This window comes from Cyprinodon tularosa, unplaced genomic scaffold (assembly GCF_016077235.1).
Source record: "Cyprinodon tularosa strain WSP-4 unplaced genomic scaffold, ASM1607723v1 ctg352, whole genome shotgun sequence".
In the NCBI taxonomy this organism is placed as follows: domain Eukaryota; kingdom Metazoa; phylum Chordata; class Actinopteri; order Cyprinodontiformes; family Cyprinodontidae; genus Cyprinodon; species Cyprinodon tularosa.
The window spans coordinates 775,569-802,971 of record NW_024039066.1 but is presented as its reverse complement, the minus strand read 5'-3'; the positions used below and the strand labels follow the sequence as shown (position 1 = coordinate 802,971).

The window sequence follows — 27,403 nt, the reverse complement described above, 5'->3', positions numbered from 1 at the left end:
CTTTACAGTTCAACCAGATCATACAGTCAAATCGATACAAAGTTTTCTATCTAAGGAAAACCAGTTGATTGCATCGACTCATTGACTCTTCAGCAATCCCTCACACTAAGCATGCTTGTAGCGACAGCGGAGAGGAAAAACTCCCTTTGAACAGGAAGAAACCTCCAGCAGAACCAGGCTCAGTGTGAGCGGCCATCTGCTGAGGCCCACTGGGGTTCAAGGAGACAGAAGCAGAGATAGAAAAAGCAGCTGTAAAAGGCGGCCCCGTCCAGGAAACACACAGCCAGGCAGACGAGCTCTGAGCCAGCTCCCATGCCAGAGGACGAAGAGAGCACATCCAGTTAGTCACAGGACCACACTGGAAAACAGGCCGATCTCCAACATCTATAAACAAAGGTGTTGATGGCAGCAGCACAGCTGATGTTTCTTTCCAGGATGGAGTCACAGCCAAACAGGAACAGACGAGGCAAAGCTACTCTGAGGAAAAGCAGAGAGAGCAGAACGTTAGAGATTGAACTAACAGATTCTGCAGAATAGGAGAACAGAGATAGAATGAAGCAGAATGATGAAAAAGGGGTCCCTATGTCCTCCAGCAGTCTAAGCCTATAGCAGCAGAACTATAGTGATAGCTCAGGATAACCTGAGCCACTCTAACTAGAAGCTTTATCAAAAAGGAAAGTTTTAAGCCTAGCCTTAAAAGTAGACAGGGTGTCTGCCTCACGGACTAAAACTGGTAGTTGGTTCCCCATCAGGGGCCTGTGTGTCTCAAAGTAGCAGGTTCATTTTTCCTACTAACCTGAGTATACAGCCACTCTGTGTTCCACAGCATACTTTGCACACTACATCACTCAATATGTTAGTTTATCACTCAAATCATGTCAACGCTTTATCACTTGAACTTTATTAATACATATTATACATTTTAAATGTTTGAAACAGAAATATTAACTGAACAGGGTCTGAGGCAGGGGCCCTGGTAATTTGGGTAAAATAATATAAGAGAAGACATAGCAAGTAAAAAGCAAAATAACCTTTTTAAATGTCTTAAACAAGTTTAACCATTGAACAGCAGAATAGGCTTAACATCAACACAATGTATATAATCCAAGAATAGTCCATATTTATAAACAGCAATAACATATACATATATAATTTCCTTCTTTTCACAGCTTCTGTATTGTGCATTAAGGCTTCCTCTTATGTTTCCTGCTCTGTGCTTTACTCCTCAAAGTAAATTTTTCTCCCTTCTTGTCAACCGTTTTTTCTATCAGAGTTCCTAGTTTCCTCCTCTCTCATTCAATCTCCTTTCTGTCTTTCTATCTTCTTCCTCACTCCTCCAGCATCAATCTTACATTATTCTAAAACAGAGACATTATATAATCAAAATCACCTCCAAAAAAATTAGGATGTGCAACATGAAAACTTATTATTAATATCTCATCTAAATACTAAAAATGCTAATTACCACAATATTAGGAGCTACAAGCAAAAACCACATAATAAATGGCCATTAAACAGGTGGTTATCTCTATCATTCTCAGATCATGTAGATCTTGTCTTATTCAGTTCTCCTGTTACTGACTCCTATTTTTTCACAAGGAACTTCCATATATATCCAAACTGAGCAGTAAAAAAGCACACCAAAAACTGGAAGTCTGTGCTCATAAATCACAACCATAAATCATCAAAACAAATTGAAATAACTCTACTTATAATAACTATCTGAAATATAAACTAAAGGTCACCTATCCATTCTAAAACATCTTTATACAAACCCTTGTTGATCCCTGGAGAACCAGCGTACCAGATTAGCGCCTTACAAGGAGTTTTCAATAATTTTGCTACATTTTAACCCAGCGTCTTTTACTCATGCTCAACTCGTGGTCTTGTCTTACTTTTTATTATTGTTTTAACCTGGACACAAACCAAACATTCATCACAAGATCAGCCCGATCAGAATAAAATTAATTGATTAACACACTTACCATCATTCAGCGTAGCTCCCCATCAGTTGCCACAGGTTGTAAAAAACGAACTTCCACTTCTTCTTCTTCTTCTGTTTTAAAAGTGATGCGCTCTTCTTCCTCTTTGTCTTTTAATGGCAGCTGACATCCAAAAGGATCATTACCTCCCTTATTGTGGGGCGCTCTGTTCCTTATCTTTATGTTATCAGCAGCGCAACCAGCTACCGTAATACCTATTTTTGCGCGCAACAGCTCTACCGTAATAACAGTCTACGCGCAACATTTTTCGCCTCGGTAAAATCGGGGACATTTCCGGGGACAGCTTTAGCCGGGGACAGGTGGTCCAAAACAGGGACAGTCCCCGGAAATCGGGGACGTCTGGTCACCCTATTCTATGGGTCGAGGACATGAGATAAACTGAACCATAAACGGAAAACAGGATTAACTGGTGACCAGTTGGTTCACAGCATGTCTGCAGGTTTACCTGGAGGAAGGAGAGGCCTCCACTGACTGGGGGGGCATCAATAAACAGCTCCAGTCTGTGATTGGTCAATTCAGTTGACTTAGAGTGATGTCATCTAAAGTCCATTAAGGGCAGCAGGTTCTGAGGAAACGACCTCCTCCTGCGCCTCCCTCAGAGACATTAAGGCTGATCGCAACTAAATCCAAGACCAATCACAACTAGTTTCATATTCTAATCCAGGACAAAAAAATTTGTGTTTTCTGGATTTAAAATGATTTTTATTAATTTTCTAATAAACAAACAATAATCACAGAAAACATATAAGAGTAAGAAAATCAAATTAAGAAAACCGGCTAATGCAGAAAAACATCTGCATTAGCCAGGGCTAACGTTAGCTCGTCTGAATTAGCCAGGGCTAACGTTAGCTCGTCTGAATTAGCCAGGGCTAACGTTAGCTTGTCTGAATTAGCCAGGGCTAACATTAGCTTGTCTGCATTAGCCAGGACTAACGTTAGCACGTCTGAATTAGCCAGGGCTAACGTTAGCTTGTCTGCATTAGCCAGGACTAACGTTAGCACGTCTGAATTAGCCAGGGCTAACGTTAGCTTGTCTGCATTAGCCAGGGTTAACGTTAGCTCCTCTGCAGTGGCCCTCGCTCTGCATAGCCATGTGTGAGGTACCGCTGGCTTTGATGGAGGTTTTTTTGTTTTATTCTGCAAAATGTTCATTTGATTTCATTATTATTCCTCCACTAAATTAATAAAGTCATAATTTATTATTATCTAGAGACTAAAAATCCTCCTTCTCACATATAAAGCCTTAAATGGCCAAGCTCCATCTGATATAAGAGATCTGATTGTTCCTTATGTTCCTAACAGAGCACTTCGCTCTCAATCTGCAGGTTTACTAGTGGTTCCTAGAATTTCTAAAAGTAGAATGGGAGGCAGATCTTTTAGTTATCAGGCTCCTCTCCAGTGGAACCAACTACCAGTTTTAGTCGGTGAGGCAGACACCCTGTCTACTTTTAAGGCTAGGCTTAAAACTTTCCTTTTTGATAAAGCTTCTAGTTAGAGTGGCTCAGGTTATCCTGAGCTATCTCTATAGTTCTGCTGCTATAGGCTTAGACTGCTGGAGGACATAGGGACCCTTTTTTCATCATTCTGCATTCTGCTTCGTCTGCCTGGCTGTGTGTTTCCTGGACGGGGCCGCCGTTGGAGCTGGTTGACAGTTGCCTTTTGTATCTATGCTTCTTTTTCTATGTCTGCTTCTGTCTCCTTGAACCCCAGTCGGCCTCAGCAGATGGCCGCTCACACTGAGCCTGGTTCTGCTGGAGGTTTCTTCCTGTTCAAAGGGAGTTTTTCCTCTCCACTGTCGCTACAAGCATGCTTAGTGTGAGGGATTGCTGAAGAGTCAATGGATCTGTTCGAAATCCTGGGCTGCTTCCTCCAAGGACGCGGTCTACCTAGAATTAGGGATGCAGGATATTAGGATTTTGGCCGATATCCGATATTTTAAAACTCATGTAGCCGATAACCGATATCGATACCGACGTTAAAATAAGTAGTCATTGAAAATAGCAGTTTTGTTATCCATTTCTGACACTTTGAAAAATAATATACTCAAATATATTTTCATATGCTGATATCAAATAGATTTTTAAAAACGCGGTATCGATCTATTTTACTTTCAAAATCTTGTGAAATTTCATCGTTCTGTTACAAACTCTCGTGATATTTTGCAAATTCTTGTGAGATTTTGTTAGTAAAATAGATCGATACCGCGTCAATATATCAACATATAAAAATATGGCAACATTTCGTGAATTTTCGGGGGATTTCGTTGCATAACGATGACATATAGCAATATTTCATTAGTAAAAGAGATTGATATGGTGTTTTTAAATGGAAATATATCAGCATATGAAGATATTGGGATATTTTAATGTATCAATATTTTTTCCCTCGTCTTTAGAAGTTTTACAGGAAGAAGAAGAAGTAGTATTTTTTATTTTTTTTTAGACTTTAGAAACTCAGAAGCTGATCAAATATCAGGTTAAATATCGGTGGGGTGGCCGATGTCCGATATTCGGTTTTAAGGCCGATACAGATAGGGGGCCGATTATATCGTGCATCCCTACCTAGAATGGATCCTTCGAAGTCCTTGAAAATAAGGAGACCGGAAGAGTTTAGGCTGTGAATTCGACCAGGTCCACCCTTCGGCGGGTTTTACCACCGTATGCTCTGTTGCTTAGCAGCCGTGAAAGTTGACACACAAAGCAGGAAAAGAATGAAAACTGAAGTTTTCAAAACTGTTTATTTACTTATTATTTATTATACTGTGAACAAAGACTACACTCATTATAATCCAGAGTGGAATAAAGGTTCCAACCACCGTGAGCAGGAACAAATCAAATCAAATGTAATGATAGAAACCTTAGTCAGTTAAATAACCTGCTGCTGTCATTCTGCACATCTGCACAAAATGTCCATAGCTTCATGTTGGTTATTAATTCTCCAGTTTTATATTGTTAAAACACTTTACAGAATTTTATTGTTTATATTTTAACTCTTCCCTATTATGTTATTCTTAGACATTTTTCTAATTTCATTTTCAATCATCTTTCTGCTACAATAAAGGGATTTTCTATTCTATTCTATAAAAGGGGTAGAAAGATATAAGTAAATCTAAACAATGTATGTATAAAAAATATATCTGCAAAATCTCTAATATCCTCTTACACCCTAAGGGGGTATAAATAAATTTCTGCCTGACAAAAACACACAAAAGTAAATAACTTATAGCCTCAAAGCTATTAGATTTAAGAAGAAACTTTTGGTACGTCTGTAAAGGTAAGATGTCATAGAATGGTTTTCTGGTGTCAGCACCATTGTAGCTTTGACCCTGCCTGAAATATTAGGGACAAAATACAAAATATTTTGCATTTTTTGAACCTCGCCAAAATTTTCTTTGAAATAAACATTGCAAAACACTACCAAAATATTATTTATAGCACAAAAAAGTAGTACAGACTTTCAAATCTAAATATTGTGTAAAAATATACCAAATTTGGACTCAATCAGATGAATCATATTTATTTTAGAATGGTATTAGTGAGAAATTTCTTAGGCGGAGAGGCCATTTTGGCACATTTATCCATAAATGTCACCAAACTGTGCCAAATATGTTTTTTACATCAATACTGGGGGTTTGGTAAGATTACGAGGTCACGTAGCAGCTGGACCCGCCGGTGGGTCCGTAGGGTTCAAGGGGATATTCAACAACAAAAAAATACGTAGTTAAGCATATTGTGCAAAACAGCAATAAAAAGATAAAAACCCTATCAGATTTATAGTCCCCACCCTGCAGATATATTAGAATCTGTCCTTAAATTCCAGCCAAACCCATTTACACAGTAACAGATAAAAACCTTTAGATAAATCAAACATTACCGCCACATATCTGACTCTATAACCATTAAAACAACTATTTTCATTAATCTCAGACGGAACTATTCACTGACTGGATTATATTAAACTGAACTTCCAATTTTCACTACTGGTCGGCGCCAAGTAACCTTTCCTCTGATCACGGCTTGCTTGGTCTCGCAATGAATGCTGGGATATCTGAGGATACATCGGACCCGTCCTTCAAATCGGGCTAAAGGAAAGACGCATTTTAAGGCCGCATAACGAGGAGTCTTGGAATCCGACCAGACCTCGGCGCCGCGCTATGACATCATCGGCCTTTGAATCTGGCCTTCTAAGGATGCGTCCTAGGATTTTGAACAGAGCAAATGAGTCGATGCAATCAGCTGGTTTTCCTTAGATAGAAAACTTTGAGCCAATCTGACTGGATGATCTGGTTGAATTGTTTCTATAAAGTGACCTGAGATGACATGATGTGAATTAAAGATATAGAAATAAACTGAATAGAATTGAATGTTGTGTTCTAAAAACTGAAAAACAGAAATAAACTAGCTTGTTGTGGACTATGCTGTTGCTCAGGGGGGTGAAAGGTTCTGGACGAAAATCTCACAAAGACTCAGAGAAGATGAAGGAGGAGGCAGGGTTCCTCTGGAGGAACCAGATCCAGAACAATCAGAACCAACTGAAACAGAGACAATGCTGCTGGAGGTCCAGCACCTGAGGGTCAGGAGGATCTGACCCGCGTCCAGATGTTTGTCCATCAGCAGAGGGAAATAAATGAAACAGAAACAGTAGCTGGAGATCAGTTTTATTGAGAAGGTTTAAGGTCTGCCTGCAGGGGGCGACACTGCGTCCCTCAGACCTCCAGCAGCGTTCGGATCCAGTTGGGACCTCAGGACCTCCAGACTCAGACCAAACCTTCCTGACTGGACTTTTATCTTCAGAGGGCTGAGGGTCACCCTGTTGCTAGGGGCAACGCTGCCTTCTATGAGCTGTGATTGGTTGATCCAAGAACCCAAATGATTCTAGCAGACTGAGTCCCGTACATAAAGTCTGTCAGATGTTTGGAGCTCCTCTCCATCCTCCCTGTGGTTCTGGTTCTGCTGATCAGCAGTTTGGATGCAGCAGATTATTCTGTTCAGGTTTATCTTCAGCCACGAGGCTCCGCTTCTGAAAATGAAGAACCTCCAGAGAACCTGTAGAGAACCTTCCACCTGCTCCTGGTCCTTCTTCAGCGTCCACCTGGCTGCTTCCTGGAGCTGCGGTCCGCTGGTTCTGCTGGGTTCTGGTACCGTTTGGACTGCCTCAGAGCTCCTCTGCAGATCAGAGTGAACCAGTAGAGCTGCAGGGGCCACAGCAGGGCGGCCCCCAGGTTACACTGCCAGGGGGCCACCAGGGGCACCTGGTACAGAGGGATGGAGGCGTACCTGCAGCAGCAGACAGGGGGCGCTGTGGTCATGTCATTCAAAAAATGATGTTTAACTAGTTTCTATCTGCAGTTCAGATTCATCAGATTAAACTTTGATCATAGATCAACGTTTTCAGATTCAACCTAATCTATGCAGCTCCTCCTGAGCTCTAACTGTTCAGGAGGACCTGGAACTACGGAGTGGCCTAATCAAAGTCCACACAATGTTGGAACCTTTCCTGTCCGTCCTATCGGCCTCCCTGAGGACCAGCAGGGGGCGTCGTTCCACCGATCCACATGGAAACATCTGCTGCCCAGCTGCCTCAGCCAGAGGGAAACCATTAGGAGGGACCAGTTTTCATGGGTCGCCATGACGATGACCGTCAGCCAATCAGACCCCACTGAGGAGGCTTTCTGAGTTCTAGTCACCTAGACCAGACGTCTCTGCTTCCACACCACAACAAAATGGCTGAACTTCCTCCTCAGTCTGGGGTCCGGTTGTCCACCTAAAGAACTCAGATTGACTCGGATCAGAGGAACATCCAACCGGAGCAGGAATCTATGAGCTGAGCTGGTCCGCCATTGGCCAGACAGGTCTGAGAATCACAGCAAGCTACGCTAAGCTAATCTATGCTAAGCTAATCTACGCTAAGCTAATCTACACTAAGCTAAAGTATTCTACACTAAGCTAAACTAAGCTAAACTAATCTACGCTAAGCTAATCTACACTAAGCTAAAGTAATCTACACTAAGCTAAACTAAGCTAAACTAATCTACGCTAAGCTAAACTAAGTTAAACTAATCTACGCTAAACTAATCTACGCTAAGCTAATCTACGCTAAACTAATTTACGCTAAGCTAAAGTAATCTACACTAAGCTAAACTAAGCTAAACTAATCTACGCTAAGCTAAACTAATCTACGCTAAGCTAAAGTAATCTACACTAAGCTAAACTAAGCTAAACTAATCTACGTTAAGCTAATCTACGCTGAGCTAAAGTAATCTACACTAAGCTAAACTAAGCTAAGCTACGCTAAGCTAATCACCTGATCAGTCCATCCATCATCCATCCAGTCCTGATTCAGGACCAGGCATGCTCAGGAAGAACATGAAAACTCCATGCAGAGAGACCCTGGACCAGGAGTCGAACCCAGAACCATCTTGCTGCAAGGCAGCAGTTCCTCTGCAGGTCCAGGTGTCTCTAATGATGGAGGACGGAGCAGTAACCCTAAAATCCCACATCCTCCATTAGTGCCTCCTGCTCAGAGCAAAGCCTGCAGCCTCCGCTGTTCCTCCCCTCCTACTCCGCTCGACTTCCTCAGAGCTCCAGGAGAGCAGCGCCATATTATTTTTAAATTCATAGGAGCAAAAGATGCAGAAATAAACACTTAATTTAATCTGACATTAAAATAATCCCCATCAGCATCCAGCAGATGTTCAGTTTCAGGAATCTGGGGGAGGATGTGGAATCTGACGGAGGATGTGGTTTCTGGGGGAGGATGTGGAATCTGGAGGAGGATGTGGAATCTGACGGAGGATGAGGAATCTGGGGGAGGATGTGGATCTTGGCGGAGGATGTGGAATCTGGCGGAGGATGTGGAATCTGACGGAGGATGTGGAATCTGGGGGAGGATGTGGAATCTGACGGAGGATGTGGAATCTGACGGAGGATGAGGAATCTGGCGGAGGATGTGGAATCTGGGGGAGGATGAGGAATCTGGGGGAGGATGAGGAATCTGGGGGAGGATGTGGAGTCTGACGGAGGATGTGGAATCTGACGGAGGATGAGGAATCTGGGGGTGGATGTGGAATCTGGGGAAGGATGAGGAATCTGGGGGAGGATGTGGAATCTGACGGAGGATGTGGAATCTGACGGAGGATGAGGAATCTGGGGGTGGATGTGGAATCTGGGGAAGGATGAGGAATCTGGGGGAGGATGTGGAATCTGGGGGAGGATGTGGCATCTGACGGAGGATGTGGCATCTGACGGAGGATGTGGAATCTGGGGGAGGATGTGGAATCTGACGGAGGATGTGGAATCTGGGGGAGGATGTGGAATCTGACGGAGGATGTGGAATCTGACGGAGGATGAGGAATCTGGGGGTGGATGAGGAATCTGGGGGAGGATGAGGAATCTGGGGGAGGATGTGGAATCTGGGGGAGGATGTGGAATCTGGGGGAGGATGTGGAATCTGACGGAGGATGTGGAATCTGGGGGAGGATGTGGAATCTGGGGGAGGATGAGGAATCTGGGGGAGGATGAGGAATTTGGGGGAGGATGTGGAATCTGACGGAGGATGTGGAATCTGACGGAGGATGAGGAATCTGGGGGAGGATGTGGAATCTGGGGGAGGATGTGGAATCTGACGGAGGATGTGGAATCTGACGGAGGATGAGGAATCTGGGGGTGGATGTGGAATCTGGGGAAGGATGAGGAATCTGGGGGAGGATGTGGAATCTGGGGGAGGATGTGGAATCTGACGGAGGATGTGGAATCTGACGGAGGATGTGGAATCTGGGGGAGGATGTGGAATCTGACGGAGGATGTGGAATCTGGGGGAGGATGTGGAATCTGACGGAGGATGTGGAATCTGACGGAGGATGTGGAATCTGGGGGAGGATGTGGAATCTGACGGAGGATGTGGAATCTGACGGAGGATGAGGAATCTGGGGGTGGATGTGGAATCTGGGGAAGGATGAGGAATCTGGGGGAGGATGTGGAATCTGGGGGAGGATGTGGAATCTAGGGGAGGATGTGGAATCTGGGGGAGGATGTGGAATCTGACGGAGGATGTGGAATCTGGGGGAGGATGTGGAATCTGGGGGAGGATGTGGAATCTGACGGAGGATGTGGAATCTGACGGAGGATGTGGAATCTGACGGAGGATGTGGAATCTGACGGAGGATGAGGAATCTGGGGGAGGATGTGGAATCTGGCAGAGGATGTGGAATCTGGGGGAGGATGTGGAATCTGGGGGAGGATGTGGAATCTGGGGGAGGATGAGGAATCTGGGGGAGGATGTGGAATCTGGGGGAGGATGTGGAATCTGGGGGAGGATGAGGAATCTGGGGGAGGATGTGGAATCTGGGGGAGGATGTGGAATCTGACGGAGGATGTCGAATCTGGGGGAGGATGTCGAATCTGGGGGAGGATGTGGAATCCGGGGGAGGATGTGGAATCTGGCGGAGGATGTGGAATCTGATGGAGGATGTGAAATCTGGGGGAGGATGTGGAATCTGACGGAGGATGTGGAATCTGGGGGAGGATGTGGAATCTGACGGAGGATGTGGAATCTGACGGAGGATGAGGAATCTGGCGGAGGATGTGGAATCTGGGGGAGGATGAGGAATCTGGGGGAGGATGTGGAATCTGGGGGAGGATGTGGAATCTGGGGGAGGATGAGGAATCTGGGGGAGGATGTGGAATCTGGGGGAGGATGTGGAATCTGGTGGAGGATGTGGAATCTGGGGGAGGATGTGGAATCTGACGGAGGATGAGGAATCTGACGGAGGATGTGGAATCTGGGGGAGGATGTGGAATCTGGTGGAGGATGTGGAATCTGGGGGAGGATGTGGAATCTGACGGAGGATGAGGAATCTGACGGAGGATGTGGAATCTGGGGGAGGATGTGGAATCTGACGGAGGATGTGGAATCTGACGGAGGATGAAGAATCTGACGGAGGATGTGGAATCTGGGGGAGGATGTGGAATCTGACGGAGGATGTGGAATCTGACGGAGGATGAGGAATCTGGCGGACGATGTGGAATCTGACGGAGGATGTGGAATCTGGGGGAGGATGAGGAATCTGGGGGAGGATGTGGAATCTGGGGGAGGATGTGGAATCTGGGGGAGGATGAGGAATCTGACGGAGGATGAGGAATCTGACGGAGGATGAGGAATCTGGCGGAGGATGTGGAATCTGACGGAGGATGTGGAATCTGGGGGAGGATGAGGAATCTGGGGGAGGATGTGGAATCTGGGGGAGGATGTGGAATCTGGGGGAGGATGAGGAAACTGGCGGAGGATGTGGAATCTGACGGAGGATGTGGAATCTGGGGGAGGATGAGGAATCTGGGGGAGGATGTGGAATCTGGGGGAGGATGTGGAATCTGGGGGAGGATGAGGAATCTGACGGAGGATGTGGAATCTGGGGGAGGATGTGGAATCTGGGGGAGGATGTGGAATCTGGGGGAGGATGTGGAATCTGACGGAGGATGTGGAATCTGGGGGAGGATGTGGAATCTGGGGGAGGATGTGGAATCTGACGGAGGATATGGAATCTGGGGGAGGATGTGGAATCTGGGGGAGGATGTGGAATCTGGGGGAGGATGTGGAATCTGGGGGAGGATGTGGAATCTGGGGGAGGATGTGGAATCTGACGGAGGATGTGGAATCTGGGGGAGGATGTGGAATCTGGGGGAGGATGTGGAATCTGGGGGAGGATGTGGAATCTGGGGGAGGATGAGGAATCTGACGGAGGATGTGGAATCTGGGGGAGGATGTGGAATCTGGGGGAGGATGTGGAATCTGGGGGAGATGCTGGAGCAGTAATGGATCCTGGATGTGATGTTTACCTGCTGTAGGCCAAGTAGAGGTACGGGAAGAGCAGCACCCTGCAGCTGAAGAAGCTGAGCAGCATGAAGACTCCGTTCACTTTGTGCAGCACTGAGTTCTGCTTCTGATACTGATGAGACACAAGAACCAACAGTCAGAACTGGACGGAACCAGCTTAACCACAACAATGGAAACCAGACCTAAGAGGTGGAGGAACAGGAAGGTTCTGGAAAAACGGGTCTCCTGAAAGTCGGAAGACAAATTCTGATCCTTTTTTTTGCAGCTGCAGAAAATCTGAATTCAGAAAAGTTCTGGTCTCAGTCGGGAACATTTTCTCTCTGGTTCTGGTTAAACCGGTTTCAAACCCAGATCTGACGCAGGACCAGTTAAAGCAATCTGGATTACTCAGACCTGTTTCAGACCCTCATCCACCTTCTAGGACGGCTCTGGATCAGATCCAGAACCCTGACAGATTACCTGGATCAGAACTTTTCCCAGACAGACGGAGGGCGTGCTGAGTTCAGCCAGGAACAGGACTCCCTGGAAGTAATCCCCTTTACCCCGGCGCCACAGCTGGAGGAGAGAAGAAGAATCGGATTAGACTCAGCAGATCGGACCTTTACTGGACCTTCTCTAGAAGCAGAACTTCTCTTCATTGAACTTAATAAATGGATGTAAAAAGAATCAGAACCAAAGGAAATTAATGAGCTGTTTAATGTGCAGGACGTTCAGATGGCGTCACCTGCAGGCTGGAAATGTAACAACGTCCCCGCCTCTATCAGCTACAGGTTCTGAAGGGTCACTAACTGGGACTGGGACCCGGAGGAGCCCAGGTTAGCAGAACCTCTGTTCTCCACTGGTTCTGGGTCGGGATCAGTTTGGGAACTGAGCTCCAGAAGCAGAACTGCTTTCAAAGCAGGATTTTCTTTTGTTGACTCGTATCTGAACCAAGTTAAACTGGTTTCCTGGTTCTGCTTGGACCTGTTCTGGACCTGGTTTCCAGTTTAAGAGGTTCTAGTTGAGTTTGAAGCTGGTTAGGTTCCCACAGGTTCTGATCAAATGGACCGGTTCTGAACTTCAAACTCTGTAGGGATGGATCAACCAGAATATTTAACCGGTTTGGACCTGAACTGTGCTTTGGACATTTTTGGTTCTGGTTTAATGAAAGAATGGGACTGACCGGGTTTTTGGCTGGTTCTGAACGGGTTTTCGGCCGGTTCTGACTGGGTTTGGTTTTCGGCCGGTTCTGACCGGGTTTGGTTATCAGCCGGTTCTGGCCGGGTTTGGTTTTCGGCCTGTTCTGACCGGGTTTCCGGCTGGTTCTGACCAGGTTTGGTTTTCGGCCAGTTCTGACTAGGTTTTCGGCCGGTTCTGACTGGGTTTTCGGCCGGTTCTGACTAGGTTTGGTTTTTGGACGGTTCTGACCAGGTTTGGTTTTCGGACGGTTCTGACCGGGTTTTCGGCCGGTTCTGACTGGGTTTTCGGCCGGTTCTGACTGGGTTTTCGTCCGGTTCTGACTGGGTTTTCGTCCGGTTCTGACCGGGTTTTCGGCCGGTTCTGACCGGGTTTGGTTATCAGCCGGTTCTGGCCGGGTTTGGTTTTCGGCCTGTTCTGACCGGGTTTCCGGCTGGTTCTGACCAGGTTTGGTTTTCGGCCAGTTCTGACTAGGTTTTCGGCCGGTTCTGACTGGGTTTTCGGCCGGTTCTGACTAGGTTTGGTTTTTGGACGGTTCTGACCAGGTTTGGTTTTCGGACGGTTCTGACCGGGTTTTCGGCCGGTTCTGACTGGGTTTTCGGCCGGTTCTGACTGGGTTTTCGTCCGGTTCTGACCGGGTTTTCGGCCGGTTCTGACCAGGTTTGGTTTTTGGACGGTTCTGACCGGGTTTTCAGCCGGTTCTGACTGGGTTTTTGGCCGGTTCTGACTGGGTTTTCGGCCGGTTCTGACCGGGTTTTCGGCCGGTTCTGACCGGGTTTTCGGCCGGTTCTGACCAGGTTTGGTTTTTGGACGGTTCTGACCGGGTTTTCGGCCGGTACTGACTGGATGTTGGAGACATTTTGGACTGAGGTTCTGTTCCTGTTTTAACTGGAAACAGGTTTAAACTGGTTTTTAATCTTTCTGAGAGACCTGGTCCAGAGTGAGACCTGGTGGACTGGTTCTGGACTCAGCTGGGTCCATTGTTAGTTGTGATGGTGTTGCCGGAGGAGCAACCCCTCCCTCTCAGATACTGCGTTGCCATAGTTACCAGAGAAGCAGGGCAGCAGAAGGCAACCATGAAGACGTGATGCAGAACCATCAGCACCTCCCTGCGCATGAAACCCCACAGCGCCGCCCGCAGCGAGTTGCCGTTTGGCACCGCCTCCTGGTGACCTTTGACCTGCAGCTTGTACCAGTAGCACAGGAACATGGCGAAGATGTCGTAGGCGAAGTAGGGCGTGGCGAACAGGATGTAGGACTCTGTGAGCCAGTGTCTGAGGAGGAGACGCAGCAGATGCTTGAGATCTACTAGAACCGAGGAGACAAACCTCCAGTTTCCTGCTCAGACCCTCCATCCCATCCAGCCTGGAACTGGTCCCTCCCTGGTTCTGGACTCAGGACAGGAACTGGTCCCTCCCTGGTTCTGGACTCAGGACAGGAACTGGTCCCTCCCTGGTTCTGGACAGGAACTGGTACCTCCCTGTTTCTGGACTCGGGACAGGAACTGGTCCCTCCCTGGTTCTGGAAATGGTCCCTCCCTGCTTCTGGACTCGGGACAGGAACTGGTCCCTCCCTGGTTCTGGACTCGGGACAGGAACTGGTCCCTCCCTGCTTCTGGACTCGGGACAGGAACTGGTCCCTCCCTGGTTCTGGACTCGGGACAGGAACTGGCCCCTCCCTGGTTCTGGAACTGGTCCCTCCCTGCTTCTGGACTCGGGACAGGAACTGGTCCCTCCCTGGTTCTGGAACTGGCCCCTCCCTGCTTCTGGACTCGGGACAGGAACTGGTCCCTCCCTGGTTCTGGAACTGGTCCCTCCCTGGTTCTGGACTCGGGACAAGAACTGGTCCCTCCCTGGTTCTGGATTTGGGACAGGAACTGGGATCCAGACAGAAGCCCCCTCCAAGTCCTGGTCTGGCCCGCTGGAACCGGACGGAACCTTCAGCATTTAAATCTTGGAACTGGATTCAATCCTCTGAAGCTCTGATCTCCTGCAGGGACCTAAAATCTCCCCGAATCCCTTGCAGCTCTGCGGCTCATTTGATAAACAAATATGACTGGGACCAGTGCTCCACTTTGACTGGGAAATCAGAGCCGTTTCCCAGCATGCTCAGCGAGGAGGATTACTGCCAGCAGCTGCAGCTCAGATTAATCCTAGGTTGGTAATTAGATTACAGTGCAGCATCCTTACCTGTCCTCCATGATGTCCCTGCAGGACGAAGCGATGATCCAACCAGCCGACGAGGCCATGACGGCCTGCAGAGACGACACCAGACTGGGAGGACAGGGACAGACTGGTTAGACTGGGAGCTCAGCTCAGTTCATCTCTTTATGGCAGGAATTCAAATGTTCAGTTATTGTTTTGTTTCCTGTGGTTTATCCATATTTAATCTGCTTCATCTGATCAGAACTTAAAGCGTTGGATGTTTCTGAGGAGCCCTCTGATTGGTCCATCTGGGTTCAGTCTCTCCTCCTCTGATTAGTTGCTGGTGCTGTAGCCATGGAGATGGTTTCCTCTCCAACAGAAAACCATCCATCCTACCTGGACCTCCACCCAGAACCCAGGAGAACCTTCTAAAGAGTTCTCAGGTGGATCTAAAGAAACCCTTCAGAACCGGGTCCCCTCTGGGTCCCAGCAAAACCCAGAACCAGAGTTCCCAGTTAGACAGACCTCATGATGTCTCAGGGGTCTGTGTCTGCAGCAGAGGAGTCAAACTGTGGTGTTAAACTGGTCCCAGTGGTTCTGACCCGATGGGAACGATGGGCGGCGCCACTACAGGTTCTCCCCACACAGTGGAAGGTTCTCACCTTCTAACTCTGTAAACCACAGCATGGAACATCGGACCGTTTTATTCTCAAACACCAGAAACGGTCCTGGTTAGGGTCCTGGTTAAGCTGTATAAAATAAATGCAAGGCAATGAAATGTCCCCCCATGTCAGGAAAAGGCAGCTCAGTGTGTGTGTGTGTTACCGTGTGGACAGAAGCACGGCTTCTTCCTCGCTCCATCCCAGCAGCCGCTTCAGGAATCCTTTGGACACCAGGAAGAGTCCTGGGAAGAAGACGGAGCCAGCAGCCAGCGGGTGCAGCATTCCTGAAGGGACCAGGTGGAGCGGTTTGTGTGTGTGTGTGAGGATGCAGGAGCTCCAGAGAGCAGGATCAGGGGGCGGAGCCTCATGGAGCCACCTGTGAGAGGAGGTGTGCTGAAGGGGAGGAGGGGAGATTATCCACAGTAGAGGATCAGACCTACAGAACTAATCAGGAGCAACCAGATCAGAACCCAGATTCTGGAGCAGAAGGATCCCTCAGACTGAAACCTTTGGATCTTCACTCGACCCACAAAGGTCAGAGGGGAGGTTCTGGCATCCATTTCTAGTCCAGCACCAAGTCGGGCTCCATGATTTACCCTCAGCCTTCCCCAAAGCTCCGCCTGTCAGAACATCTTATGGAGAGAGCAGTGGCCTAGTGGTTACAGCATAGAGCTATGAATCCAGAGGTTCTGAGTTCAAGTCAGACCGCCACTGTGGGTCCCTGAGCAAGACCCTTAACCCACAGTGCTCTCCGGGTGCCCAGCGATGGAAGCCCTCTGCTCCCCGAGGGGAGGGGTTAATGCAGAGAGGGAATTTCTCCAGTTTGGGATCAATAAAGTTCAGTTATTATTATTAACTGAATTAATAATCAGACCCTAAAAACAGAAACGATCAAAGCAGCTTAGATAAACTGCAGAACTACAGGCCTCCTTCCTCACCACAGCTCAGAGACTGACCTCATTATGGTGTTCTATTCTATTCAGTTTATTTCTATAGATCCAATTCACATCACGTCATCTCAGGTCACTTTATAGATCCAGATCAACCAGATCATCCAGTCAGATTGATTCAAAGTTTTCTATCTAAGGAAAACCAGCTGATTGCATCGACTCATTGACTCTTCAGCAATCCCTCACACTAAGCATGCTTGTAGCGACAGTGGAGAGGAAAAACTCCCTTTGAACAGGAAGAAACCTCCAGCAGAACCAGGCTCAGTGTGAGCGGCCATCTGCTGAGGCCCACTGGGGTTCAAGGAAACAGAAGCAGACATAGAAAAAGAAGCATAGATACAAAAGGCAACCAGCTCCACAGGCGGCCCCATCCAGGAAACACACAGCCAGGCAGACGAGCTCCGAGCCAGCTCCCATGTCAGAGGATGAAGAGAGCACATCCAGTTAGTCACAGTCAGAGAAACAGGACTACACTGGAAAACAGGCCAAGCTCCAACATCTAGAAACAAAGGAGTTGATGGCAGCAGCACAGCTGATATTTCTCTCCAGGATGGAGTCACAGCCAAACAGGAACAGACCAGATGAAGCTACTATGAGAAAAAGCAGAGAGAGCAGAACGTTAGAGATTGAACTAACAGATTCTGCAGAGTGGGAGAATAGAGATAGAATGAGGCAGAATGATGAAAAAGGGGTCCCTATGTCCTCCAGCAGTCTAAGCCTATAGCAGCAGAACTATAGAGATAGCTCAGGATAACCTGAGCCACTCTGACTAGAAGCTTTATCAAAAAGGAAAGTTTTAAGTCTAGCCTTAAAAGTAGACAGGGTGTCTGCCTCAATAAATACAGGGACTAGTTTCTCAGCATCACCCCTGGACAGGAGATTGCTCATTTTTGCAATGTTCCTCAGATGAAAGAAGGAAATTGTAGAAACCTCTTTGATCTGGGATTTAAATGACAGGTCCTGATCGGTTGCGTGTTCAACGTCCCTGGGAAACTGGGTCGGCCTTCAGAAGCAGAACAGCCCCATGGCTCCATCTTAGGGCCCCCCCCCCCATTCAGTATCTTCACCCCCCCCCCCCCCCCCCCCCCCCCCCCCCAAATCAGATCTCAGGAAACAGTATCAGTTGCCATAGTGATGTCACCCGGTGATCCAGCTGTGGATGAAGAAATCAACCCTTGGATGAAATAAATGGAGCAACTTGGATGCAGGTGATTCTGTGGATATTTTAAAAGGCTTTAATTTTTAATGATACATGAGGTGTGTGAGAAAGTTGAAGCGCAACTGGGGGAGCAGCGGCTGGGGGGGCAGCGGCTGGGGGAGCAGCACCATCCATCTGATGTGGAATTATTAACTGAAAACAAATGGGGCTTTAATTTTGAAATTCCATTGGTTTATCTGGGCTGTGAGGATTGGCCTGAGGGCCTGCTGCCATCTGTAGCTAAAGGTTTTCATGTGAAAAAGTTAATTTCTAAGAGCATTTAATGAGTAAAAACAGTGAGTGAGATTTTTATACGTTTCAGAGTTGATATTAAAGGATTAAAATATTTAATCTCAGAGCATGAGAAAAAACAGCATCAAACTGAATAATAAGAAAAAGGACAAACGTTAAAATGACCGCTCTTATTTTGAAACATATTGTCAGCGTCAGCAAACAGCAGCCAATCAGAGACTAGACGGCTGGGAGGAGGAGGAGCTTTTAACTTCCAATCCAGAGGAAATGAGGTTAACAAAGATGGCCGTCCTCCCTCTGTCCCCACCCTCCGTCCCCGCCCTCCATCTGTCCCCGTCCTCTCTCTGTCCCCTCCCTCCGTCCCCGCCCTCCCTCTGTCCTTTCTCTGTCCCCGTCCTCCCTCTGTCCCCGTTTGGACCGGATCACCTGATCAGAACCATGAGGCTCTACGGTTCCTCCAGGTTGTTCTGCCTGGAATCGGATCCATCAGGTAGCGGTTCTGGTTCCATCAGAACCTCCACCCTGAGGGACACCAGGGACTCCTCCCTCCCAGCAGAACCTCCAATAAGCTGCTTCTGCCCCCCCCCCCCCAGACCCAGTGAACAGAGCAGAACCATGTGATCCAGTGTCCGTTTATTGATTCACCATCATTCACTAAACAGGTTTAAGAAATTCAAGTATCCGTCGGAACATCAGAACTAAACAGGAACAGAAGCAGGAAGGAAGTTCATCTAAAACAAAGACCAAACATTCAGAATAATAAACATCAAGTGGGTCGGACCGGGTCGGGGGTTCTAACGTCTACGCTCTCAGAGCAGCGCGGTTCTGACCCGGAAGGAACCGAGACGATTCAGAGGAATGGGATCAGGATTTTAGCGAGTAGCACGTTCCTCACTGTTCAACATTTATCAGCTGCTGGACGCATCGACCAATCAGAAGCTGATCTGGGAGCTGGCAGGGAGTCAGACGCAGCACTGCTGATGCAGAGCGCTATGATCACTTCTCTGAAACAGTTTATTAACGCCTAAATTAACTTCAAATGTAGAAACCTGCCGGCAGAATATGTTGGCTTTTATTATCCTGCTGCCTTCAATTTGTAGCACAGACCTGAAAAACGCTAACATCTACTTCCAGCCGCCACCAACAGTAGGGGAAAACCCCCCAGAGGTGAGCGGGCCTGAGGCAGCTGCTGCTGGGGATTCCCAGTGACAGCGCAGCGCCGGTATGTGGGGGTCTGGCATCGAACACAGGAGCAGCAGAAGCTTCTGGACTCACTTTACTGGACGTCTGACCTTAATGAGGATCAGAGATGAAGCAGCAGGAGCTCCTCTGATGGCGTTCAGTCTGAGCGAAGCATCAGAGTCTCTGATTGGTTGAATTCATCTATAAAACAGGAGCTAAGATGATGTCATCTCTCCTGATGAGGCTCACTGCTCCTATGATCAGGACTAAAGCAGAGTTGGAACAAAGACTAACGTTAATAAACAGGAAGTGGCGTTTCAGAGAGCCCGCCTCCCCGGCGCTAAGCCTAAAGATGGGGCAGAACCGGCTAAACGCTTCCTCAGAACCGCCTAAAGGTCCGGTTCCGGTTCCAGAACATCTGCTGGAAATGATGTTCTGATCCTAAAACGCTGCGGGTCAGAACCGGCGCCTCAGAGACCCGGTCCAGAATCTAGGCTCACTAATCGGACTCAAGAACTAAACGGTTCTACGGAAACCCAAAGGTTCTGGACTCCAGGAGCAGAATCAGAACCAAAACAACAAAGTTCTAATAAGTTAAAAGAAGCAGAGTTCTGGGTTCTATCAGAACCGGATCAGTGCACAGCATCCGCACCCCTCAGGGGAACCAGACCCGGGCCTTCCAGCGCCAACCCGGAGCTGCTGGTTCCTGCCACGCCGCTGACCCGCTTTCAAACAAGTTTGGCACCAATTGGACCTTTGTCCCACTGGAAGGTTTGGCCCAGTTCCTGCAGCCGGACCAGAACCAGGCTGTTCATGGTTGACTGAGGCCCAGACGGTACCGACAGGAAGTCCAGATTCCTCCTGGACATCGTCTGGACCAGTCGGAACCACATCCAGTAGAACCGGTCCCCCCTGGAAGGTCCGGCTTTTAGAACCGGAGCAACGCTCTCCTGCCTGGTACCGGTCCATCCCAGCTTCTGCGGCGCTTTGAGACCAGAACCAGGCCGCTCACCAACAGAATGAGGGAGTGTCGGTGGGACCTGCTACATCATTGCCATCGCCATGGCGACGCGGTAGGGTTCAGAACCGGGTCGGAATGATCAAAGCAGGAAGTTCTCCCGGTTCTCCTGAGGAACATCGGCGCCGGGTCAGGGAGGCAGCGACATGAGGTCGGTCCGGTCGGGGTGGGGGGGTGGGGTGGGGGGTGAGGAGGTGGTGGAGGATGAGGAGCAGCAGCCTTCATCTCTCCTCCTTCCTGGACACCTTGGAGGAATGCCAGGCGGTGGACCTGAGGACAGAGACAGGAAGTAAGACGGTTCCTACAGCAGAGACCGTTCAGTTCAAGACTTTTCAAGACTTTTCAGGACTTTTCAAGACTTTTTAATGCTACTTGAAATAAATATTTAAGACCAAATTCACAAGAAACAAGAACAACCTGCTTGCGACACCTTAACCCAATGTTAATGTTAAGCACTAATGTTTAAATTTAGAAAAGCTTCCCAAACAGGAAGAAAACTAAAAACACACAAATGACAGATAAATTTGAACAATTAATAAACTGAATTTACAAACTTAGTTTTAGAACAAACCAATGAGTTTCAAAGCCCCAGCTTTTTGCAGCTGTTTTTCTCTGTATGGTTTTCTATGTTAGATTGGGTGATCAGTGGAGGTGCTGCAGAGACCAGGGAGGAACTAAACCCAGAAATATCGCCTGTTTCTCTCTAACTCGATTGTGACGCTTTGTGTTTCGCGTTTCGCGTGCGACTCCACTGCCTTCATTCCCATCGTTCCCAGCTTCAATGACTTCTTGTGCCTCATGGATGTTTCCTGGTTTTATCCGTGGAGGAAACTCTGAGCTGGAGACGTTTTCGTTATATTTACACCTGCTGATATTTTCCAGTTAATGCTGCATCTCCCAAATGTCCCGGCAGCAACAACGCTTCATTGGTTCCGCTATCGGGACGGAACCAATGATAGAGAGCCGTTATTTCTTTGAAATAAAAAAAAAATGTTTTCAATTTTAATGTTTAATTTAGATTAAATCGTAATAAAATAATCCTATTCATGATGCTGATGAAGGTCATTCTCATTCCGTAAAAGTAAAAAAAAAATATCCTCTGGACTTGGTTTCCCAGGTTTGAAGACGTTTCACTTCCCATCCAGGAAGCTTTCTCAGTTCTAACGTCTGGATCCGCAGTGAGTTTGAGTCTTAATAGACGAGGCCTGATATCCATGGAAACATGCTAATGGTAACCGATGAGCGGGTCGTTTGGTTCCATAGTTAGCCTGTAATATCTGAAACCAGTCTATGATTCTGAAGGTCGTTAAATTATTTATGATGCTTAAAAAATAAGACCTAGGAAAGACTAATTGAAGACATTTTAATACCAATTAAGGCCTTAGTTTTATTTTGAAGAATTCAATGCTTTTTCAGACTTTTCAAGGACCTGCAGGAACCCTGGACGACCTGACGGAACCACAAGAACAAAGCCCAGAATTCAGCAGAACCAACCTGGCGGCGCCGTTCACTTCTCACCAGCAGGTGGAGCCAGAGAGGCAGAGGAAGAACAGAACCATCTATAGAAGGCTGACCTCTGACCCCTCCATCTATATCTAGAGCGGAGCTTTATAGTGAAGGTATAGATGTTCATCTATTGGACGACAGGCCATCTGAGGTCAGACGCTCAGACGCAGCCTCCATCTTTGTTTTTCGCGGGGAACGCCCGCTGGTTCTGTTTTCTTCTTCTAATGGCGGATGGTGAAAAACGTTCAGCTAAACCATCGGCGCTACCAAAGGAGCGCAACGCCTTCATTCACACTTCCTGTCTGAGAGGTCGGGCCCGCAGTTCTACTGACTGGTTCTGATCCAGTTTAAACTGGTGATGGTACGCCGCCGTACCTTATTAGAACCAGTCCTCCTGGTGGGTCCATCAGAACCAAGAACTTTCTCAGCCTATAAATGTGTTCCATCCAGAACCAAAGGTCTGACCCGGTTCTGGTACCGGTTCTACTGGACTGCATCCTGAGTTAGGAGCCAATCAGAGCGGAGAGCCGTCTGTGGAACAGAACCAGCAGCAGGTGGCTCACCTGATGAAGGTCTTGAAGGCGGCGCTCTGAGGGTTGATGCACAGAGGAACCCGTTTTCCCTGCTGATGCTCCGTGATGAAGCGATGGATCAGCTCTGGAAACACAGACAGGAAACCTTTAGGTCCGCCAGGAACCGCCGCCACCGCCGCTGCGACCACACCTACCTTTCCCCTGCCACACGGACAGCAGGCTGTTCTCGTAGCTGTGGCTGAACGGCCGCTCCGCCGCCGGCTCAAAGTCCCGGGTGTAGACGCGGCCGGTGGGGACGGAGTAGCAGCACTGACACATGCAGGTGTGGTAGCGCAGGCGGCCCTCGTCCAGGTACGGGTGGGACAGCGCGTCGCTGCCAGAGATCCGCTTGGCCTGCAAACAGACGTTCAGGTTGGACCGGCAGGAGCGGTTCTGGACGGGACCGACGGTCGGCGGACTCACCGGGTCAAAGACCAGCATGCGGCAGAGGAGGTGCACGGCCTCGTGCGTGGCGCCGTCCGACAGCATGTAGAGGACCGACAGCGACGGCTGCAGACACAGAACCCTACTTTAGAGGAGTAACCATGGAAACGAGGCAGCAGCATGATGGTTGGTTAAGAGACGGGGAGGCGGAGCCTGATGGCTCAGATAGGAACCAGCTGCCTCCATTTATTCATCCGAGGTTACCATAGAAACCAGATTCCCTGTTTTCTACGTCCTGGGACAGACCACACCCCCACACTCTGCCAGCCAATCACGTACCGGTTTGTGGGGGCCCCTCAGGATGTGAGCCCGGGCCCCTTCGCAGGCTGAGGCCAGGGCGGACAGAGGCGGCGTTCCGAGCAGATCGGTGATCAGGTCCAGCTGCAGATCACAGAGAGAGGACTCAGTCTGGTTCTGGTTCGGATCCGGCGGGGGCCCGCGGGGGGCAGCAGAACCTCCTCACCTGCTGGATGGGGCTCTGGGCCTGGAACAGGATCCGCCGGCCCAGCAGCTCGGCGAAGATGCAGCCCACTGACCAGACGTCGATGGCCGAGCCGTAGTGGCGGCAGCCCATCAGAACCTCGGGGGCCCGGTAGTACTGGGTCACCACCTCCTGGGTCATGTGACGCGACGGGTCGGGCTCCTCCACGCGGGCAAGGCCGAAGTCACAGATCTGGGTGGAGAAAAGACAAGCTTCAGAGTCTGGGGGCCAAACATGGGGTTCTAGGTTCCCTCTGGGCCCGGTTCTGGTTCTGGTTCCTAAGGGGGGGCATGGTCAGGTGGATCTGGATCCAGGCCCCCCCTCTGGGTTCCATCTGCAGCGTGAACCAGAACCAGAACCATCCAGAAGCTTCTGCTCACCTTCAGCAGACAGTTGCTGTTGACCAGAAGGTTCCCGGGTTTGATGTCTCTGTGGAGGATCCCGGCCGAGTGAAGGTACTTCAGACCTGGACGGAACACGGGCTGGTTAGAACCGGACCAGAACCGGACCCTGGAGGGTCTGGATCAGAACAGAACTCTGAGGACCAGAAAAGAACCCAGAAGGTCTGGACCAGAACAGAACCCTGAGGCAGAACAGAACCCCGAGGGTCTGGACCAGAACAGAACCCTGAGGCAGAACAGAACCCAGAGGGTCTGGACCAGAACAGAACCCCGAGGGTCTGAACCAGAACAGAACCCCGAGGGTCTGGACCAGAACAGAACCCTGAGGCAGAACAGAACCCCGAGGGTCTGGACCAGGACAGAACCCTGAGGACCAGAACAGAACCCCAAGGGTCTGGACCAGAACAGAACCCCGAGGGTCTGGACCAGAACAGAACCCCGAGGGCCTGGACCAGAACAGAACCCTGAGGGTCTGGATCAGAACAGAACCCTGAGGCAGAACAGAACCCTGAGGGTCTGGACCAGAACAGAACCCTGGGGGTCCAAATCAACAAAACACAGAGGGTCTGGACCAGAACAGAACCCTGAGGGTCTGGACCAGAACAGAACCCTGAGGCAGAACAGAACCCCAAAGGTCTGGACCAGAACAGAACCCTGGGGGTCCGAATCAACAGAACCCTGAGGGTCTGGACCAGAACAGAACCCCAGGGGTCTGGACCAGAACAGAACCCCGGGGGTCCGAATCAACAGAACCCTGAGGCTCTGCACCAGAACAGAACCCTGGGTGTCCGAATCAACAGAACCCCAAGGGTCTGGACCAGAACAGAACCCTGAGGGTCTGGACCACAACAGAACCCTGAGGCAGAACAGAACCCTGAGGGTCTGGACCAGAACAGAACCCCGAGGGTCTGGACCAGAACAGAACCCTGAGGCAGAACAGAGCCCTGAGGGTCTGGACCAGAACAGAACCCTGGGGGTCCAAATTAACAAAACACCGAGGGTCTGGACCAGAACAGAACCCTGAGGCAGAACAGAACGCTGAGGGTCTGGACCAGAACAGAACCCTGAGGCAGAACAGAACCCAGAAAGTCTGGACCAGAACAGAACCCTGGGGGTCCGAATCAACAGAACCCTGAGGGTCTGGACCAGAACAGAACCCCAGGGGTCTGGACCAGAACAGAACCCCGGGGGTCCGAATCAACAGAACCCTGAGGCTCTGGACCAGAACAGAACCCTGAGGGTCTGGACCAGAACAGAACCCTGGGGGTCCGAATCAACAGAACCCTGAGGCTCTGGACCAGAACAGAACCCCGGGGGTCTGGATCAGAACAGGACCCTGAATGTTTGGATCAGAACCGGACTCTGACCTCGGAGGATCTGGTAGAGGAAGACCTTGATGTGGTCTGTGGTGAGCGGCTGAGGAGACACGATGACCTTGTGGAGGTCGCTCTGCATCAGCTCCGTGATCACGTATCTGCGGGTCAGCTGTTAAAGAACCCAATCAGAACCGGGTCGGTTCTACCAGGATGGAACGGGTCAGAACCCAAAGGATACATCTCCTCGAAGCAGTCGATCTGCGGAGGCTGGAGGATGTCCAGAGCCGACAGGACCTGCAGAGAGAAGGCGGAGCATTATGATGGGTTCCAGCCGGAACCTGAACCAGAACCGGGCCTTACATTGTCGTGCTTGAAGAAGCAGAGCATCCTCAGCTCCCTGAAGACCCGCTTACAGGAGACCAGGTTCTGGAAGACATTGGGCATCTTCTTCAGCGCCACCTTGCGGCCGTCACGCGGGTCAGTTACCGACCTGAGGAGGACCAGAGGATCAGAACCGGACCAGAACCTTAACAGCCTCCTAGCGTTCTAAACCTTACCAGACCACTCCAAAGGCTCCGTATCCGATGGGGCGGTCCGGTTCCATCTCCGCCGGGCTCGGCACCTCGCTAGCCGGGTTGCTGTAGGGCTGAGGAACCGCTGCGCCGCCGCCGCCGCCGCCCCCCAGGGCCGTGGGGTGACGGGGGGTCCCGGCCGGGGCGCTGGGTCCGGTCAGGCAGGGCGTGGCGCCGAGGCCCGTGGAGGGGGCGCCGCAGAAGAACTTGTGGCCCAGATCGGAGCCCGGAAACAGATCCCCGCAGACGGTCTGCCGGCCGGCGCCGTGGAACGCCATCGAAACGACGAACAGTCCAGGGAGCGGGAACGGAACCGAGCTGCTGATGCTGGACCGGATCAGAACCACAGGAGGAACCGGCGCCGCTCGCTCAGCATGACCCGATGGCTCCCTGCAGGCAGATGGAAACCACACAGACCTTCAGACGGACTACCAGAACCAGGACGGTACCGGAACCAGGACGGTACCGGAACCAGGGAGGTACCGGATCGACGATACCAGATCCAGGACGATACCGGATCCAGGACGATACCGGATCCAGGACGATACCGGATCCAGGACGATACTGGAACCAGGAGGGTACCGGATCCAGGACCGGACCAGCTTGGTTATGGGAGCATTTCCGGGCCTGCTGGTCTCAGGTGGTCTCTGACCCGCTGACCAGAATCGATGTGGACCGGCGGCCATTTTAGGCGCCATCTTTCACAAGTTCTCTAAACAGCAGGAAAAACTCTTCCAGAACCAGAACTCTGGACTTTTGAACCTTCATGATCTTCTGGCTCCGTCTGATGACGTTAGAGGACTGGCTGGTCCAGCAGCAGGTTCTCCTCCTGCTGCTGGACCAGCCAGTCCTGTAGAACCGAACCGATCAGAGGTCCAGATCATCCTGCTCCTCAGAGACCCTCACCTGGACCCTGGTGGTTCTGGAGGATCGGACCTGGACCCTCCGGGTCTGATGGGTCTCAGGTCTCCAGACGTGGATCCGGACCCAGTCTGGGTCTAAAGATCTGCTGATTGGACCGGATCAGAAGGTCCTCCGGAACCACGGAGGTCCAACCAAACCGGACCGGAATCCGGCTCGGTTCTGCGCTCCCGGTCCGAACCATAACCCGAAGGCTCCAGGAACCTTTGTCCGCTCCAGGCTGCTGCTCCGACCGGCTAACGCGGACAGAGAGAAGCGGGTTTAATCCTAGTCTCCAGGTTCTAGCAGCCAGGAAGCAGATTATAATCTGGAAGGTTCCTTTAGATGCTCGTTAGCTCCGCGGCTAACCAGCTGTTCAGGGGACTAGTTAACCCATCCCAGGCTGTGACCCACATAACCATCCGCGGCGACCTACTTCACATTAAACCCAAAAGAACCAGAACCAAACCAGAACCAGAACAAGAACCGACCTGACTGCTGTGAACGGCTGATGACATAGCAGATAATCCGACCTCTGGGGGCTGCAGAGCGGCGTAGAGGCTCCGCTGCTCCGGGAGCTAACCGCTGCTAACTGCTGCTAACTGCTAACTGTCCGCCATGGCGGAGGAGGCTCAGCCTGCAGCCTGGAGGAGGAAGTCATCCAGCGGGAGCTCAGGGTTCGGGCTTCCCTTCAGACCGGCCCAAATCTGATGTTTGTCCCACTTCAGCTGCAGCTTCAGCCGCTGCTAGCTGGTTAGCCGCTAGGAGGAGGAGCCGGTGGGGGAGGGGCGGCGC

General features: G+C 49.8%; 2 protein-coding genes across 2 annotated transcripts; both read right to left on the bottom strand.

Moving 5' to 3' along the window:
* Positions 1-6,642: 6,642 nt before the first annotated feature.
* LOC119789965 (ceramide synthase-like) lies at positions 6,643-16,501 on the bottom strand. The gene is made up of 6 exons (XM_038295225.1): positions 15,980-16,501; positions 15,200-15,283; positions 14,059-14,284; positions 12,294-12,389; positions 11,837-11,946; positions 6,643-7,279 (listed from the first exon to the last, which is right to left on the bottom strand). The coding sequence occupies exons 1-6, from the start codon at positions 16,096-16,098 to the stop codon at positions 7,084-7,086; spliced, it is 831 nt and encodes a 276-aa protein (XP_038151153.1). The 5' UTR covers positions 16,099-16,501; the 3' UTR covers positions 6,643-7,083.
* Positions 16,502-18,832: 2,331 nt separating this feature from the next.
* Positions 18,833-27,403, bottom strand: nlk1 (nemo-like kinase, type 1). Its single transcript, XM_038295238.1, has 12 exons — positions 27,100-27,403; positions 25,694-26,098; positions 25,497-25,626; positions 25,375-25,430; positions 25,188-25,294; positions 23,800-23,885; positions 23,402-23,611; positions 23,218-23,319; positions 22,918-23,004; positions 22,650-22,848; positions 22,486-22,579; positions 18,833-20,686 (listed from the first exon to the last, which is right to left on the bottom strand). The coding sequence occupies exons 2-12, from the start codon at positions 25,984-25,986 to the stop codon at positions 20,638-20,640; spliced, it is 1,413 nt and encodes a 470-aa protein (XP_038151166.1). The 5' UTR covers positions 25,987-26,098; positions 27,100-27,403; the 3' UTR covers positions 18,833-20,637.